The following is a 19,544-nucleotide window of genomic DNA, read 5'->3' on the forward strand; positions in this document are numbered from 1 at the left end:
AACTTGAAGTACAAAGCCTGAAAGAGACACAATGGCAGTAAGAAGAAAGAGGACATTTATAAGACTATTCATGGAGATGGAGCCTACATACAGTATATGTATTTTGTTTTCTACCTTAAAGTCATAGCTATCCCTGAGAGATACTATCACTGCCTTTATTTATTTTAATTTTAAAATGACACGCTCCTCCCAGACTGCCAGCAATGCTTTCTACTATTTGCGCCACTGCACGGTGCCTCCAGGCCTACTATCATACAAGCCTGAAGGTGGAGAAAACATAACAAAAGATGGTTATGAGCCATGGTATACTTGGAAAACAATTATAACAATAATAAATAAAAACTACTACAGTCTCTGACACATATGACAAGGCTTCTTCATCTACCGCCATTTACTGGAGAGCACTGGGTAGTCACTTGAGATACAAATTGTTTGTGACACACAGCGTGGAAAAACAGTCTCAAAAGGATCCACACAAATAGGAGGTTTAAAAATATATTTCCATTGAAAAATACTAAGTTGATTTACAAATGATGAAATACGAGTTACAAATTCGAGGCACAGACACAGATACACATTTACAGATACAAATCACTCTGCATTGATTTGTGCATTGTTTACAGATACAAGTCATTCTGCATTTATTTGTTCCTTGTGTTTACATACAAATCACTTTGCTTTTATTTGTGTATTGTGTTTCACGAGTTGCAAATTCATATGAGACTGTTTTAGCAGCATATAAAACATGCTGGGGTCATTGTATGTACTTATCAGGAAGGTGCACATCTTGAAGATGTTTTGGGGGAGGTAACTTTGACTAGGGAAGACAAACTTTATTGTACAACAATTCAAACTATGAATCACCTGATGATCCTACCACCACAAAAAACTCTATTTTCCTTAGTATTGTGCACAGGGGATGAAATAAGGCAGAAACATGTCCCTCATCCAAGGGCCATCACCTCTTCACTGCTTCTGAGCCAAGATATTGCTAATGCCATTAACACTGCCTGCCCAGATCCTCCCTTTGTCAGGTGATGAAGCCATTTTTAATAAAGATTATGCATTTGCCTTACTTAGCATTTCACTCAATATCAGTTTGCATATAACTAGACAGAGTAAGGATCTATATCTCTACCACTGTAGTTGCCACCTTCTTTCTGTGACACATTTGGTGGCATTCAAAAAATATGATTCTGGTGTAGACTTCATAGACTTCTTTAAAAAAAAAAAAAAATAATAGACTTTGTGATAAAGAAATTTGTGCACAGCCTGTCAGTGGCTACCTTGTTGTGTCACTTGTTCTCCCAGCTTTAGCCCCACAGCCATTTCCTTCTAGTCAGGGAAAACGTAGGCTATGAGCACACCACCGCCATCACAATGACCTTTCCACAAGCCCAGGGAGCACGCAATGCAGAGGAGAGGCAATAAAAGTAATGAAAGAAGCAAAGGCAATTAAAGTGGTGTGTGTGTGAGGGGAGCGTGGCGGAGATGAGCCTAACTGGAGGCGGCCCTTGAATGCTCTACAGCTCCACATACCCCATAATCCCTGTGTGATCGCAGAGCAACCCGGGTGTGCTCCGAGTCTGATCATCCTCTTGCAGCATTCACCAGCTAATCCGTGCAAAAGGACAACCATGCACATACACTGCACAGACGCACAGGTACACACACACATGCGTGCACACATTAAAGCCTTTCAGAGATATACACATTGCTGCACTCACTGCTAGCGTAATTATTATAGGCTGCATACAATATGTACTGCATGACAAAATAAGGAAACTAAAAAACTAAAAATAAATTACCAATCACAAACACTTTCAGGCACAAATGCACACGTTTAGTTCTAGAAAATGAGTTGCTCTCCTCCCGCCCTCTGCAGCGCAGTTTCCTCGCGGCCAGTGAGAATCATTAATGCCCTTCCTCTGATGCAGCCACACAACCAACAGCAATTATTTCTAAAAGCAAAAAGTGAAAACAGACAGCGAACGCACAAATATACACGGCACATAATCATTATTTTTTTGTTAGGCTGGCTGTGTGGGGGTTGAGGAGGTGGCAGCGGCTTGGACTTAATTTTGTCGAGCGGAGTTTACTGACCGCAAAATGACAACGATGCTTTTCCTAAACCAATTAAGAGGCTGCAGTGCTGCTGTTACCATGTGACATTGACAGCACTTAAGGAGGCTGACGCCAGGCCTTAGAGATGAGCCAGAGATGTGCTCTTGGCTCAGGAGTCAACACACACACACACACACACACACACACACACACACACACACACACACACACACACACACACACACACACATAAATGGACGTGTATGCAATCATGCGTGCACAGTCACACACATCAATCAAAGGAATGGCACTGTAGAGCAGAGAGCAAGTAACAATGGGTACACCTGAAGCTTCAGACCAAAACAAATATATAACTAACAAAATACTAATACATGATGTTCACAGTATTGAGGTCTGACTGGCTAAAATAAAAGAAACTATCCACCTGGTAATATCAGAACGCATTAAACCTACATTCAGGCCTTGAGTCCGGTACAAGACGTCATTATCTAATCACCTTTAGGAATACAGAAAAAAGGGCAAAGCTACAAGTCTTCCCTTTTCTTGACAACAGAATCTGATTTGCCTGTAGGGTACAATTAGTGAACAGCGTTACCTGTGGAGGTTGCGACTCTGTGTAGTCCACGCTAATGACCAGAATGGTCTATAAAGGAGCTAGCGTTGTGCCCCATTCTTTGCCCTGGCTATCTTAAACTAATACCCACTGTTCAGAAAGGAGATGAGACTCCTTTTCCTTCCTATTATAGAGCACTCACATGATAGTGGTGCTCGGGGCTGCATAAAGATAGAAGAGCTGGTGTGTAACTAGGCCCTGTGTGGTCCTGGCTGCTCAGATGCTGAGAGCAGTTTTGGGTGACAGAATATGCATATTCTGAATCTGCTACTAACCGTGTGTGTCTGCTAGTGACCTTTAGTCTTATCATCTCTTTGTTTCCTTATTGTTTCAGTGCTTGGTCCTCTCCTGCTATCCATCCCTCTGTAAAATGGAAACTCCTATGCTGCAGATTAGACGTAACACCAGGAAGATGTAACACCCCACGATTCCTCTCTGCCACAGCACACACGCACACACAACACACACACAACACGCACGCACGCACACACACGCGCACACACACACACACACACACACACACACACACACACACACACACACACACACACACACACACACAGACAGACACACAATCAATCAATGAAGCATCTTTACATTACAATTCTGTTGTTTTTTTTCCTTTATATGAGTTTTTTTTGAGTTAAAGCAGAATTGTCTACCTGTCTGCTGCCCATTCAGTTTTGTCCCTGATCTGATACAGATTAGGAACAAATTAAAGGGAATTACAACATGAGACAAGTTTCTTCAACACAATTATATAAATTAGTATACAAGATACACCCTCTTCTTGTGTTTTGAGTTTTATTTACTAGTTTTTGGTGGTGCAGACCGTTCTAACACGCTGGTCCTCAGTAGGGTTAAAATCTGGCGACTGTGAAATCCACAGCATATGATTCATACCCTTTTCATACCATTCAAACTTTCAGTGACTCTTTGTGTCCTGTAAGGGAACATCATTTGTTATGTTCCTCCACTAAGTTTTCCTTTAATTTGTCACCCATCTGAAGCTCCTGACGAAAACTCCTACATAAAGAAGCTCAAACTACTTTCAAATTCATCCAACGATACTAGTAGCAGTTGATAGCCGTAAGCTAGAGCCAGAGTAATGTGCTCACAAAACAAAAAATCTATTAATTTTCACCTGAACACTTCTGGCTTTTGCCCCCCAAAAAAAGAACCATTGTGTGCTTGCATATCATCACATGCATTCTTATTGCAGAATGGTAAGTAGTTAGCATGATTTGCCTTTTCAGATTGTATAGTTTTATATAAAAGATCAAAAAAGGCGATAAAAATATCAATGCCAATAAACATATAAAGAATGGAAATAAGCTATATTTTGCCTTTTGACTCTGTTTTCCAGCTCTGCTTTGCACCGCTACAGCTGAACCATACCTGCCTCTGTATAGCACTATGCAGCTCTGTCACACAGTCTTACCGTCCTCCACCAGCTACAGAGAGAGATAATGGGCGGCTGTGAGTTACGCCCCTCTTTCCTCATCTTCCCTAATCAGTGCCCCTATCTCATCGAGCTACATGGGTGTTGGAGTTTCACGTAGGACTAAGTTTGACAGTCACGTTCCATCTTAACTCTGTGGCGGAGATTTAAAGCACATAGGTGGGCAGATGAAAGATACCCCTTATATGCATGAAAGAGATCAAATTGGGATTAAGGAGATTAATTTCAGATGGTAATTGAGGAAGAAACTTTTTCATCAGATTTCATATGTCAAATGTGGTGTGATTTAATTTGCTAACAGATGAATGGTTGGTAAATTGCTGTGCTTCAGGCTTGTGTCCCTTTGGTTGGTGTAAATTCATATATCGTCAAATTCCGTGACTTGTGAAGATCTGACTCATTTCTCTTGGCTTCCTCTGAGGTTAAAAAATAATTACTAGTTTTGAAACACAAATTCAGACTGAAACTAATTCAATTTGTGAGCATGGCTGGAGGGTGCCTCTGAGTGGTGTAAAAATGTAGTAGCGAGGCTTCAAGCATGGGGGAACAATCCCCCTTCAGAGATGACAAAATGACCTTGGAAATCACACAGTTCAGACACTCATATGGTAACATGAATTCAAACCATGATGCTCATCTTACAGTCTGGTGCTGCTGGGTGTCACACATATCAACAGATAAACACTGACCAGAATGCCCTCTTCTTAGTAACCTAAATACTGTATCTACTGATGCATATTGATGTGCACATGGGTGACCTACATGATCACCTGATTAGATATACTGTAATGACATTTATTTCTGTAATTGAAATGTTTTTAAATTATGTTTTGATTTTGGATGGACCGGTTGATAGACATTTCCTTAATTTCTCACTCATCTACCACGGTTTCTACTGGTTATACTGTGCAATATGTTAAAAACTAAAAAAAAATATGTTTGTCTCTTGCATTCTTGGTTTGAAAATTTAATATAAAAATATCTTCAATGAACTTAACACTTAAAACATATAGCATGGGGGGTTGTGCAAATTATGATGGGGAAACGATTTATTTAACGAAAATATTTAATCCAATAATTAATTCCAGCAAAGTTGGAGAAAGGGTACAAGTTTTCGTATTTTCTAGTATTTCTGAAACTATGTTTGAACTTGTCTGAAGTTGCTCCCTGTCCGCTTCTAATTAAGTTTCTCTCTGACCTGTTGTTCCTGCTGCCTGGCTTGTTTTATAGTACATGAGGAAGGCCCCAGTTTGCTCTTGAAGCTGGCACACAGGCCTGGAAAGTTCTCATTCAAAGTGGCTCACCGAATTGTAAGCATTTACATTTTTAAGTTGGTTAGGAGACAGTAGAAAATCAAACATATCTATCCTTGTTATGCAGAACCTTTAATGCATGCAATTCAAATGAAAAACAAAAATACATTGACATTATTTTCTTAACGTACTTGTTATTTTTGATAATGTTGTCGAGAATTGACCAAAAGAATTCAGGGTAGAGTGAGTGGAATCTTTGGCTCAAAAGCCAATAGTGCCGGGATTAAGTGAATTGAAGATGAAAAGATTTAAATCCTGATAAGATACAAGCAGATAAAACATGCACAACTGAACCAAGAGTGTGTTTACAGAGCAGTACACTGAGACACTTGCTTCAATCAATATATTGATGTTTTGTAATAGGCTCTAAATGACTGCTGTGCAGCAAACCTTCTCACTGATTCTGCAATTCTTTTCCGCACGAAGATAAAACACCAGCTAAGATGACTAAACTAAACCGAGTTAACTAGATAACAATAACAAATTAGGAATCCATGTTTTGTTCAACCAGATAACCCTCAACCTCTTTCCTCAGAAACTCCACCTGAATCCATTGTCAAAAACAATTCATCCTGCCAACCTTTAAATGACAACCTCAAAAGTGGACATTGTATGAAAAACTATTATTTTTAAAAACCACAATGCAAATCCATGTGGCTATATTAACATTAAACTTATTAATAACCCTTTTCAAACACATCTCCTAATCGATTGCTTCTCTATTCAGCCCAGTCGTAGGAAATTAAAGTGCTGTAAGTATGTCATGCAGGGAACTAAATCAATAGACGTTTGTGCATGTGTGACAGATTCAATCTGACCAGGCAGGGCTTTAACATTTAATAAGAGGATGTTTAGTAATTATGCATGCACAGTGTTGTTTTGTACGGCAGGCTGTTTTGTGATGATGACGTGTCACTGGAGCATAAGTGATAGAACTGGAATCAGAGAAGTGTGTGTGTGTGTGTGTGTGTGTGTGTGTGTGCGTGCATGCATGCGTGCGTGTGTGTGAGCGCCAATCAGGGCCTATTTCCTGCCAGGTAAGAGAGCTGACACACCAGCACGATAATCGGCCGTCGGACCGTCTGGCGAGGTCGGTGACTCGAGTCTGTTCGGTGTGTCCCGTGCCGTCGGCCGTCCGAGGAGCCGTCGGCCTTCATTTGGCCCGACCCGACATGTTCAGTCCGGAGAGGGCAGTCGGGACACGCCAGGAAATGGCAAGCGGATGAGCCTCTCAAAATCTGACGAAAATCTTTTAAACTAACCTTTGTTGATCTGAAATGAAGACAGATTCAGCAACTGCATGGTCTATTTCTCGCTTAAAATGTTTTCAGAAACATGTTTCAGTGAACTATTTTTGTACAATATGAGATCGTATTCTGAACAAGCCGCCATGACAGTCTGGCTGTGAATTTCTGGAGAAAAAAGAACCATGTGACGCGCTCGTCCAATCAGCTGCCGGTTTTCATTTTCTGTGAAATAATCGGCCTGTTAATGGAAACAATACAGAGCAGCGCCGCCTGCTGCTATAGAGACGTATTACGCTTCGCGCACGTGCAGAGCGTACGCTCAAGTCGGCGTCGCCTCAGTGTGTTCTGAGGCATTTTTTGGACCTCGGGGACCCGACTGATCAGTCCGACTGCCTTTTCTGCCGACGGTCGGCCCGTCTTTTTGGTGTGTCAGCACCTCAGGCAACTCATTAAATACCAGAGGGCAGGCAAGCTCAGTCCCCTCTCTCCCTCCAACATTTACTAGGACCACAGCCACGGGTCAGAGACCTTACAAACTCAGGGAGGCAAGTTGTATGGAAAAGGAAAAAGCACAGAGTAGGGAGAAAGATGGGGATGGGTGGAGGGTAGTACTTTATTAGTACATAAAAACACTGCTTGTGAGCCCTATGCAAAGCCCTTTTTCTGCTCCCAGTTTCACCTCTGGACTGAGAGAATAAAGTTGGTTTACAGATAAGGAGGAGAGGGTACGGGATAGTTTAGACAGTGCACTCATCCCAACATGCTGTGTCACTGAGTCTGACTGTGTATGCGTGTCAGGAGCTGGTGGTGGTGAGGGATACTGTGGGAAAAGCCCGGAGCCTTTCCAATGCTCACCTCCTACTTCCATTGACAAGTGAGGTGCAGTAACAGCTAATCGATGGCTAGTGAATTCCCCGTGCAACCCCCTCGCCAGGCTGATCAATATTCCTGGCAATTAGAATCCCCTATCTGCATGGCTGTAGGGACCTTGGGGTGGCTTGCCAGCCCACAAACACCCAATTTAGTCCTCAGCCTATCACTTAATTACTAAATCCTCCCTAATGCCTTTTGGCAGGTTGCGGATGTACTCACAGCAGCCCCAGTGGCTGAGTGAACATGAGACCTTTGGCAAGGTGCTGGTTAAGATGCTCCCATCCCACTTCAGCTGGCCAGTTAAACATCTGATTTCACACGAGGGCCCTGACCTGAAATGATCTGCCTATTGAACGCCTGGCCCACACACAGCCCACATGGATGGTCTGGAATGGGAGGATTTGGATGGATGGGAGGGTGAGGGGATAGAGGATACAGGACACTGAGAGGCACATTGATAAAACATATTTCAGCCAATAGTTGAGTCTGTGAGCACAGCAGCGTTTTTAAAGTGTTCACAGTCAGATGATTACCTGGTGTTTTTCATATTGACTAGGGATAACATAAGATATACAGTAAATTAAATGCAGTCTCATGAGAATTAATATCTTAACAGATGCAAATATATTACTATAGGGAATATAGTATACCTGTAGCTTTGCAGTTACTACTCTGGAGCTGCTCAGTCTTCACCACCATTGCTGATGCCCACACCTGCTGACAACAAAGTCCTCTCCTCCGATCCTTTTCCTGGGCTGATATATGCACAGACATCTAAAATGAAACATATACAAAAACAACTGTATATGCACTCTCACACAAACCCACATCCTAAAGACACATTTGTCTCTGCAGCGCCGCTTTCCCGGGTGACAGTTTAAAGAATGTTGCCTGAAGGTGTTAAAAAGGTGTGTAGAGTTTTATTAAGTCTCCTGCCAGGTACACTCACTTTTTGAAATAGTTCTAGTATTTTGTTTTGACCTGTCTTTGTTCTAACTTCACTTTCTTTCCCTGTATTTACTTTTTTGCAGATCATTTTTTTATGTGCATTCATATGTTAAGATCCTTTTGATATGCATGGTGGAATGTCTTCATGTTTTTGTAATTGGGTATGTTGTGTAGATTAGTGGTGTGTATCACACAAAATGCCTTAGGCTGTGAATTTATGGGCAGTTCCCTTGCAGGTGAGTGGCAGAGGCAGCTGCCACATCACGTACTCTGGTGTCTGTCTCACACAATATATTAAAGGCAGCACTGGAGGCAGAGCTCTTTTTTTACTAGGAGCACTGTAGCCCCTAACAGTTCTAGTTAGGGGCACAGGGAGAAAATCTAGGGGCGCACACCTTAAATCGACAATTGCAAATGCAATTTTTTTTCAGATTTTCCCCACTTTAACTGTATTACTGATAAATGTTTTGTTTTATTTCACAGTCACATTATTTCACAGTCACATTTTAATTGAATGGTGCTTAAGAAATGCAGATTCCAAAATGTAATGTACTGTATTACTGCCTCTGCCTCATACAGGCTCTCCTCCCTCCCTCCTCTCTGTTTATTTTGTTAACACTGAAATAACAATCATATCTAAGGTGATTAAACTTCCATGGAAAGGGGGTAATGTATCTATCTAACACCCAGTGTGGGAAATATTGAGTGATGAGCCAGAGAGAGAGGAGCTCACGACACTCAAAACACACAAGCACTTTTTGTTATGACAAGGAAAATAGTTATATATTTGATCATCCACTGTGACTGTGACTCAAAATTAAAGTAATGTGCCGTTTGCTTATGGCCAGTCAAAGCAGTCCATATGGATTTTTCTTTCATAGAAGCAGTCTCCGCTCTCTGATATCCCCGCAGTTGTGGTGTTGAAATAAAATCCAGTCCTTTTTGTCTGAGACCGAGACAACACTAAGTAAAAATGCTTCAATTTTGTGACAAGACCGAGTACTGAAACACTGACGAGGGCTACCCACCCAGCCACGCCGAGCGGTAGTGCTCGCTGACGAGGTTGAGACCGTAAACAAAGTGGGGGGAAGAGAGGAGGGCTAACATTAGGCTAAGGCTAACTCTTTATTGGCTATCACTATACAGCATTTTCCTCACCAATGTACGGTCTTTAGCAAACAAAATGGACCAACTTTGGCTGATCACCACTCATAAATGAATAAAAGACTGCAACATGGAAACACGGAAACATTGCAACGACATCGCCATGTAATATCATGTGCATGTTTCATGTTTCGCCGTGCTTGACTTTTAACATCGATAAGTGTGACGCCACGAAAGCGAGACACACAATAATGTTACCCAAGCAGTTAATTGGCCCTCTCCCTCTCACACACATTGGCCAACTTTGGCAGACTCGCTCCCTCCTCGTAATGCCGTCAAATTTGCAGGTTGCACGTGTGAATAGTTGTAAAAACTACTCGCACTGTCTCAAAAAATGGTCGCATTCACAGTCTGGAGCCCTGGGAGGCTAGCTGACCTGACACAAAATCACTGTAACTCCTTTATCCTTCTCTCCCTGACCATTTCAATCTTTCTCTCTTTGTTTCAATGTCTTTTTCATTTCATAATTTTGTAATTTCAATAGCCTCCATTTTAAGACATGAGAAAAAAAAAAGACTGATCAGAAGCTGGCAGTAGAACAATTGTCGGACAACTTTCCCTCTAAAAGACTTTTTTCAAGATTCAAGACATTTCTGCCCCATCAGGCAGTGAAGAATGAGAGTAGAGTGTGTTTCCTACAGATCCATCTCTGCACAATGCAAAGCAGTTACTTTTCTGCCCTGCTGTGAAGAATGTGAAAGGAAAGAATGAGTATAGTGTGTGAGATGTATGTATGTGAGTTTAAGTGCTCAATTCATATGTAGGGAATGGCTTCTGACTGTAACATGACTTCATGTCCCAGCTGGTACCTGCTTCCGTTCAGTGGTTTGGCTCTGAGCAGCCTCCAGGTCCTGCTCCAGTGTGGTAACCTTTTGCTCTCGAGGTGTTATCTCCTGCTGAATGCCAACGACAGCACCTCCACCTGCAGCCGATCCCCTGCCTCCTGAAGGTGCAGTACCTAAAGACAAGAATGCAAGCACTCAGTCAGGACACAACCTCACACAATTTTACAGTATGTGGAGATAAAAAGCATCATTTCATAAACTGGTTATTTTTTTGTGCGCAAATGCCAGTCTACCGACAGCCGTGTTTGAGCTGGTTGAGTCTGCACACCTCTACTCAGCTGACACACCTCTGCACAATGCACACTCAGCTCCTGGATGCCTTGGGCACACTGCTGCGGGGCCTGGGGGACAGCCTGCCGAAGCGTAAGATACACATGCACGCACGTACGCACGCACGCACACACACACACACACACACTTTCCTGTCACATACCCATGAAAATGGCCTGAGGTGAAGTAAGGATAGGTGCCCAGAGCTTTACAAATCCTCTTGAAGGACAGAGCAGAGGAGCGCCTGCCTTCCTCTGCCCCAAGCTATCTCCACATCTGCTGCACTGCACTTAGCTGCCTGGCCCTAATTTGGTATTTCCACAAATATGACATATGTATCAGGCAGAGCAGGAAATGACCTGGGTTGGGAAAGAACAGCTTCCTGACAGGTGTCACCTCCAATCTGCACAGGCCTGTCTCTGATGTGTTAACTATTCAATTAGCCAGCACATCGCACTGAGTGGGTGCCAGCACCTAATTACCTCTGAGACCTTGCCTGTGAATGGAGTGAAATATGTGCGTGCATGTGTGTGGATGACAGGTCACACATCATGTTACTGTTAAGGGTTCTTCTCACTCTGAACCACCTTGACATTCAGATAGAATAAAGTATGTGGTTCAGAGCATGTGCATGTGTGTGAGAGGGGCAGGGTGTTCCCTTCCATCCTTAGTCACTTCTCTCCCTATTTCCATCTCTCAGCACCAACCAAGAAAAAGACGTGTAGCTTTGAGTAAAATATGAGTGCAACATTAAATGAAAATAAAAACAGTGTCATTTAGCCATGTTTGAAAATTACTCCTGCCATCCGGCCTCTCTATCTCACACCATTAAAATAACGAGGTGTCACTGAGCTCTGCTTCCATAGCTCCAATGTTGACACCCATCAAGACAAATCTATATTTCATGGCCACTTACAGATGTATAAATAGCCAAATGAGGTGCGCTAACCATCTATAAAACTGCACTAAAAGGTTGCCAGAAGATGGCGAGTGTCATGAGCCAGTTGCGCTGGTAATCAATCTGGGGAGAGAGGAGAGGGGAGAAGAGTAGAGGAGTAGGCTGCGTTGCGTGGGTAAGAGGCGAGGCACAACGCGGCGCAACAAGCAGGGCAGTAAATCACATCTGCACGGCACGCTCGCCCCACTGACACACAGCCACTTCAACTGACATGGGGCTTGCTCGACAGCCTGATGGATCACCACACTACACTCCATTAAAGGCAAACGGGCACGACAAGAACTGACATAACAAACAATTAGTCACTGCTGTGGGTATGGACTATACATGCTGAGGGCCTGCATGGCGATAGGCACTCACCACCTGGGCACTGAGGAACATTAGGTCCCTGGTTCTTTTGTGATATAATGGGCTACATCATTCATGATCATGTGTGTTCTCAATACAAACACAGAGACTTGGATCAGCACTACGATGAATAAATCTAGCACTAAATACACAGGCCTTTCTGTTTTGTTGAAATTGCCATCATCTAACATTACTAAACATTCAACTTACTGGTCAACATTGTCCAACAAAGTGGATAGATAAAAATAATAGACTAAATGACATGAACCACATTAAACGGGTTCCATGAAACAATTCTGTCTAATAGAATAAATAACTAACACATTGATGACTACATTACAGGTATCCTGTGGAGTTTTTGACCACTAGTTCCACTTTGGAGCAATATTTTAGTGAGTGGGTCACTGTTTCATTCGCACTTGCGAGCATGCAGGTGATGCAATACAGAATCCTGCCAATGGTTTTAATACTATTCCACTGATTGACAGGTGGCAGTAATGTCCCAAAAAACACAGCAATGTGCCAACAAAAGGCAGTGAAGAAGAAGTAAACATGGAGAGAAAAAAAATGCAACTTTCAAAATAATCAAAAACTTGGCATTTCAAATGTTTTACGAGGAAGGAAATGCATTCTTTGTTCTTTGTATTGGTAAGTGAAATAAGTAAAAATAACAATAGGCTGTAAACTGTAGCAGTTGTAAATCTTAATATTTGAGAGTCTGGATTCATATGAAGGAGTGTTGACACAAACCGGCCTGGGCCTTCACTACACCCTCCCTTTGCTCCTCTACCTGGTAGAAACAGTTAACATGCTCTAACTTGCTGGAGTTCAACCTTTGCTCAGACACCAGCTTTTCACCTTGTTAACTGTGTTTTTTTTTGTGTGATTTGTTTTCTGCAAGTTCATTAACATATTTGGTCCTATTTTTAAAAAGTCTCTCTAATCCTCTAACAAGTTCTTCTTGCTTGTACTTAATTTAGAATAGAAATATAATTTAGAGTATAGACACTAGTTTTAAGATATACAGAAAAAACACCTTTGGCTCTTCACCCAGAAATTGAAAAACATCAATCTTTTTCATTACTTAGCTTTACATAACTTTTTAGTAAAGTACTCAGTGATACTTTATTAAACTATATAGTAAACAGCACAGGGGTTCATAAATTGCATTAAAGTACAGGTTGTTATTACAAGATAATAACGATGTCTCTGTAACACATAACTACACTGACTCTCTTAACAGACAGATACTTTTATACAGAGTGGACCTCTCAGATCAAAAATCAAGAGGACAAACACAAAAACACAACTGGTTAACTGTCTTTGCTCTGTGTAACCCAAAGGAGGATTGTGTGTGTGAAAAATTCATATGTGTGTGTGTGATTAAGAGGTTTTGTATCGCTAATCGAGGTCTGGCATAAGAGGTGAACATCCAGAGATTCCCATGCTTTGGATTTTTACAGGGAGAGCTGGGGTTGGAAGAGCAGGACTAAGCACTTGGGGATATGTTGTGTCTGTTTACTGCGCTTATGACCGTGTAGAAAATGAGTGCGAAAGTAAGTGTGTAGGTAGCAGCGCCTTTACACTTCAATCACAGACAGAGGTTAGCTCCCCCATCAGACCTTTAGCCACCTCGACTCCTCCACTACTGGGCTCCACTGGGCACCAACACCCATTATTTATCACACACACACATCTCTCCCTCAGCATGACTTTCCACTTTAGTCCATCAATGCTTTGAGACGATCACTCATCTTTGTCTCTCCACAGGCTCGTGTGTGTGCACACACACTTTTAAACAGTAGACAAATCCATAGATGCATGCATATGTATGCACAGAAAACACATTTGAGCATGCACGCGCGCACACACACACACACACACACACACACACACACACACACACACACACACACACACACACACACACACACAAGCACATACATCAATACAGCCTGCCACTTATCAAAAACATCAATCCATCCTTTTCTCTGAGTGAACCATGAAGTCCAAGGCCTTTCTATGACATCAAATGTCCTCCCTGAATTTCTTTCCCTGCTTCTGAAGGATTCTCTGTTGCCAGGCATGATGGCCTCTGCTCTTTTTACTGTTGAGCATGTTGTCTTGCGATGTTCCCTGCTGTATAGCAGGTATGACTGCGATCAATGAGAATCAGCAGAAGCACTTATTGAGGTTGTCTTTCTGTAAAAGAGGCAGATCACATCCCAGAGCGTATGTCTATAAATGATCAACACTGTAACCTGACTGAATAAGAAGGTAAGATGGTATAATAGAGTTGACAACCAGAGATGGCAAAAGTACTCACTTCCCGTACTCAAGTAGAAGTACAGATACTTGTGTTAAAAAATACTCTGGTAAAAGTAAAAGTACTGATTTAACTTATTTACTCAAGTAAAAGTAACAAAGTACAGGCTTGGAAATTTACTTAAAGCATAAAAGTAAAAGTAGCCTTGCGAATGACAAGCATTTTTTATGCAAAGCTACCTGGACCACACAAATGTTACTAGAGTGCAAGCTGAGAAACTTCAGTGGACATGGAAAAAGGCTCTTTATATGCCATTGCCTACATTTTAAAATGGATGTCTGCCAATAGGCCTAAAACATCACATATATGATTATTGTGACAGAGACTGGGACTCCAGGTTAATAGGATTCTGACTGAGTATATATATATATGAATTCAATTGTGACTCTGTGAGAATTCACAGATCCAGTTTCTCTTTTTTAATCTTCCACTTAACATTTAAAGGAATCTACATGTACTATCTGTGTGTGTGCTCAAATACGGCTTCTGGAAAGAAAATAAATGATAAAATATGAATTACTAAACAGACATTAATTAAGAAGTTCCCCATACTTTTAGAGTTACAACTAACAGTCATTATTGATGCCTACTATCTCAAACATCTCTCTCAGATAAGGCCAAGGATGATTGGTAATGTCTTGCTGCTTGTCTGCCGAATCTCTGGGATCTCCGTTTTCTTCATTTTCAAACATATCGCCATCCATACTACTATGTGCTAATGTTACCGCCATTAAGCCGCTATGATTTGCCGCGAATCTGTCGAGTCATCTTGTAGTGGTGCATCAAATATTCCCATCCAATTAGATTGAATTTAGTATTGATGACGCGAAAAATAATAACGGTAACTCCACTGAAATTATTTGAAACTAAAGTAACGAAACCAATTTTGTAAAATGTAAGGAGTAGAAAGTACCGATATTTGTGTTAAAAATGTAAGGTAAAAATAAAATATAGTAAAAATAAAAAGTAAAGTAAAAATATCTGAAAAATCTACTTGAGTACAGTAACAAAGTATTTGTACTTCGTTACTTCCCATCTCTGAGGACAACCATGGCGAACATCGCAATAACGTCCTGCAAAATGCCAAGGACCACCTCACACTCTACACACAGCTGCCGTCTGCATTTCACTGCACTGGCTGTTACAACACCTGACGCTCCTTTCTCCTCCTTCCAGCTAATCTGCCTGACTGTTTAAGCAACATTCAAACCACATCCAACCCACCCCACTGTGCTCACGACCACCTATCCATTCAGCAGCAGCAATAACTAGCAAAACTAGTTTCTGAATAGGCTCCATGTACACAGGAAGAACATGGCACTGTTCCACAAGTTTCATTGAATGTCTCTTTCTCACTCAATATGGCCATATTGAAACTGAAAAGCTTAAAGTGAAACTGGAGGCATTGACTAATTATACAAGATACAAGTTTACAGCATATAGATAGCAGTAGATTTATGTGATTTTACCAACAAATGGAGAATATGCTTCGCAGGCGTGCAAGAAAAAACTGACTAAAATCAAAAATGGAGAGGGTGATGTATGTCAGAGTTGCTTTGGACTAACACATTTGTAGAAACTGAAGCTTATCTGTTTCATGAGGTGGACGAGTGACAGATGTCCGAAAAACTCCATCAATCGCAATTGTCTATTGCCCTTCACCTTGCAGAAACACCACCTGGGCATTCAGGTGCAGGGTGTGTGTGCAGGAGTGTGTGCAGGTCACACTCTAATACTTTGAGAACAAAAATCATACCTGCATACATGCACTTTAAAGGGGTGATAGAATGCAAAACCGATTTTACCTTGTCATAGTTGAATAATGACAGTTTAGTGGGTAACTAGGACATACATAGAACCTCAAAATCCCATTGACACCTCTTTCCTCTGCAAATCTCACAATTTGAAACTGCCTCTGAAAACAGGCAAATCTCAACGAGCCGCCTAGTTGACGTCAACTTGGCGGCTCCTCCTCATTTGGCTCTAGTCTCTATCTTTGTCACGCCCAAACATTTACATAGGCTACACCACTGATCTGAGGTCAGCTTAGTCTTCTGAATAGGTTGCGCAGATCTCAGAAATTGTATACATTGTTCATCTGCTATTTTACCACTAAATTCACTTCTGAGACTTTTTTATGCGAGAAATCAACTATTTAGAGGTCAAATATGGGCCATTTTACGAAAATTGATGGCTAATTGCAAATTTTGTCCAACTGTGTGTCGGAGTTCAGCGGCCGGTGCTGCCTGTGTTGCTGCCTCGCTGCCCGGCCTGCCTTCCTTCACAGACCCTGGCTTGCTGTGAGGTAGATGGAGCTCCGTCACAGCTGGCAGCCCATGGCACTCCATACCTTCGCAAAGTCACCATTTTTTGGGTTAATGGACTGCCAAACGCCGCTGCCCTGACAGAGCTCCAGGGCCTGCAGCTCCCTTCTTCCTGCTAAATGGTCGGTGTGTGTGAGTGAGAGCGCGGTCAGCGAGCTTGTTACGCCAGCAATCTCTTACCACAGGTTCCAGTTAATCTTATAATGTGCGTAATTATAATGTGTTGAGTTATTTAAACAAACGATCGGGGAAATAAATGCCTCTTGTCCGCGAGTCTCATTGATAGAGCCTGCGGCTGGATGGAGCTCTATCAATGAGAGCAGCTAGCTCTCATTGATAGAGCTCCATCCAGCCTCCTCTTAGAATTCCTCTGAAATTCACAAAAATGCATTAAATTGAAATCGTTGTTGTTAGCTTTATAAGACCTTGGGGTAGATGTTATATAAGTGGCGTGACGAAATTCAAACTGTAAATATACTCTAATTACGCCGAAAATGAAGCTAACTAGCCGTGATCTGTACACATAGGATTGAAGGGACAGTTGCAGCTAACGAAACCCCTAATATTCACAAAAATGCATTAAATTGAAATCGGACACCATTGTTAGCTTTATAAGACCTTGGGGTAGATGTTATATAAGCGGCGTGACGAAATTCAAACTGTAAATATTCTCTAATTACGCCAAAAATGAAGCTAACTAGCCGTGATCTGTACACATAGGATTGAAGGGACAGTCGCAGCTAACGAAACCCCTAATGTTCACAAAAATGCATTAAATTGAAATCGGACACCATTGTTAGCTTTATAAGACCTTGGGGTAGATGTTATATAAGTGGCGTGACAAAATTCAAACTGTAAATATACTCTAATTACGCCGAAAATGAAGCTAACTAGCCGCGATCTGTACACATAGGATTGAAGGGACAGTAGCAGCTAACAAAACCCCTAATGTTCACAAAATGCATTAAATTGAAATCGGACACCATTGTTAGCTTTATAAGACCTTGGGGTAGATGTTATATAAGTGGCGTGACGAAATTCAAACTGTAAATATAGCTACTCTAGTTATGCCGGCAGCTGGCAGCCAGCCAGCTCCGCGGAGCTCCCAGAGTATTCCAGTAGTCCAGTACCCAGGGAAATGGTGACTTTTACTGGGTATGGAGGTTGCCGCTTTCTCGTCAGACTGTGTGGAGCTCCTAGCTAAAGTCCGACACGTCTTACCAAATTTGCAATTAGCCATCAATTTTCGTAAAACGGCCCATATTTGAGCTTTATATATTTGATTTCTCGCTTAAAAAAGTCTCAGAAGTGAATTTAATAACGAAATAGCCCGACAAACAATGTATAACTTTGCAGTGTCTGAAATATGAGACCTGCTGTCTCGTCTCCAATGTGTTTCTATGTGGTTCGCTCAAACCAATCAGTGCGCAGCTCATCTAAATATTCATGAGCATACCATATTTGGAAGAAAAGCTCTTGTTCCAAATAGAGCCATATTCACAGGGTAGTTAAGGGCCTAATAAAATAGCATTCGGGCAATTTTCAGCCCAATCAATGTTACATACCCTATTAGGAGACCTTAAGGAACAGTGTAAAATACCCTATATAATCATTCTATCACCCCTTTAAGGAAACTTTTAGAGATGAGTGCTGTGGGAGTGACCTGCAATCATTCATGTCCTTGTGTGGAGCCTGTGGAGTGCTGTCCTGCTGGGTCAGCTTACTGAGGCGAGCCTGGTGCTTGTAGAGCTATAGAGCTCCAAGGGCAGGGAGAGAGGTTTTTGTGTTTTTCTGTCTGCCCCCAAAACCTGCATATGGCTTTTATATCCAAGTGAGACGCACACAGAGGTCTACTCTAATTAGCAGATGCATTAAAAAAATACAGGTATATCCTTACAGGATACACACTTTTGTGAAAGCCACATATAGCTCTGCTGTCTATTATAGAAACAGTTTAGCCGGTCTTGTCTTTATGTGTTTCTGTATCAGCCACCTAGTCCTCAGCCAGTCTCTGTGTCCTCCATGTCAGAGCCGATGTGCTATCATCGACTTGTTGTTGCAAACTGTCCTAGAATGCCTGGAGCTCAGCGCCTGGTCACTTTCTTACTTTCTGCCTCCCGCTGGCTAGACCGCTCCAACAGCAACAGGACTAGCTATGCGACTAAGTGTGCGAGTATGTGTTTTGCTCTGGTATGTGTGTGTTTGCACTGGGGCAGGTGGTGGGATAGAGCGCAAGCACCAGTGGGGATTCAGAGACAGACAGATGTGTACCTACCATCTCCCAACAGCTCCACTGGCACTTTAATGACACCAGCTCTAGTGTACATTAGATTATTAGACTCCAGAGTACAATATCCCAGACTGGATAATATTGTTTTTCCTCTGGCTGATGATGCATTACAAAAATAAGGAATGGTGTAACAGATGTCTCTCGGGGTAAAAATAATAAATCACACAGACTTCTAACATGGTTGAGAAAAATGCGCCCACAAACACACCCACATCCCCGGAACACTTCAGTGATTCATTTACTCTCTTTATTCCAACTGAGCAGCAAGCCGGGAGAGAGGAAATGAGACAGAGAAATGGGGAAAAAAGTGATTCGTTTGCATTTAACTTACAAACATCATTAAGGCCTTGGTACTAATTGTGTTATTTTAAACAAGTGAAATCTGATAATGACCTCATTAGTGACTCCATGTAATGATGACTCCCAGGGTTTTGAGAGAAAGAGAATGGGCGTCCGGATAGCTCAGTTGGTAGAGCGG

At 41.9% G+C, this 19,544-nt stretch overlaps 1 protein-coding gene across 1 annotated transcript in view; it reads right to left on the reverse strand.

Moving 5' to 3' along the window:
* Window positions 1-10,332: 10,332 nt before the first annotated feature.
* LOC116067762 overlaps window positions 10,333-19,544 on the reverse strand; it is a 157,809-nt gene continuing 148,597 nt past the window's right edge. Inside the window, exons 6-7 of the mRNA XM_031324332.1 lie at window positions 10,515-10,663; window positions 10,333-10,388 (exon numbers count right to left, since the gene is read on the reverse strand). Coding sequence (XP_031180192.1) covers window positions 10,341-10,388; window positions 10,515-10,663 — 197 coding nt within the window. The 3' untranslated portion in view covers window positions 10,333-10,340. The remainder of the gene's footprint in view (window positions 10,389-10,514; window positions 10,664-19,544) is intronic.

Source organism: Sander lucioperca, chromosome 3 (genome assembly GCF_008315115.2).
Source record: "Sander lucioperca isolate FBNREF2018 chromosome 3, SLUC_FBN_1.2, whole genome shotgun sequence".
NCBI classification, from domain to species: Eukaryota; Metazoa; Chordata; class Actinopteri; order Perciformes; family Percidae; genus Sander; species Sander lucioperca.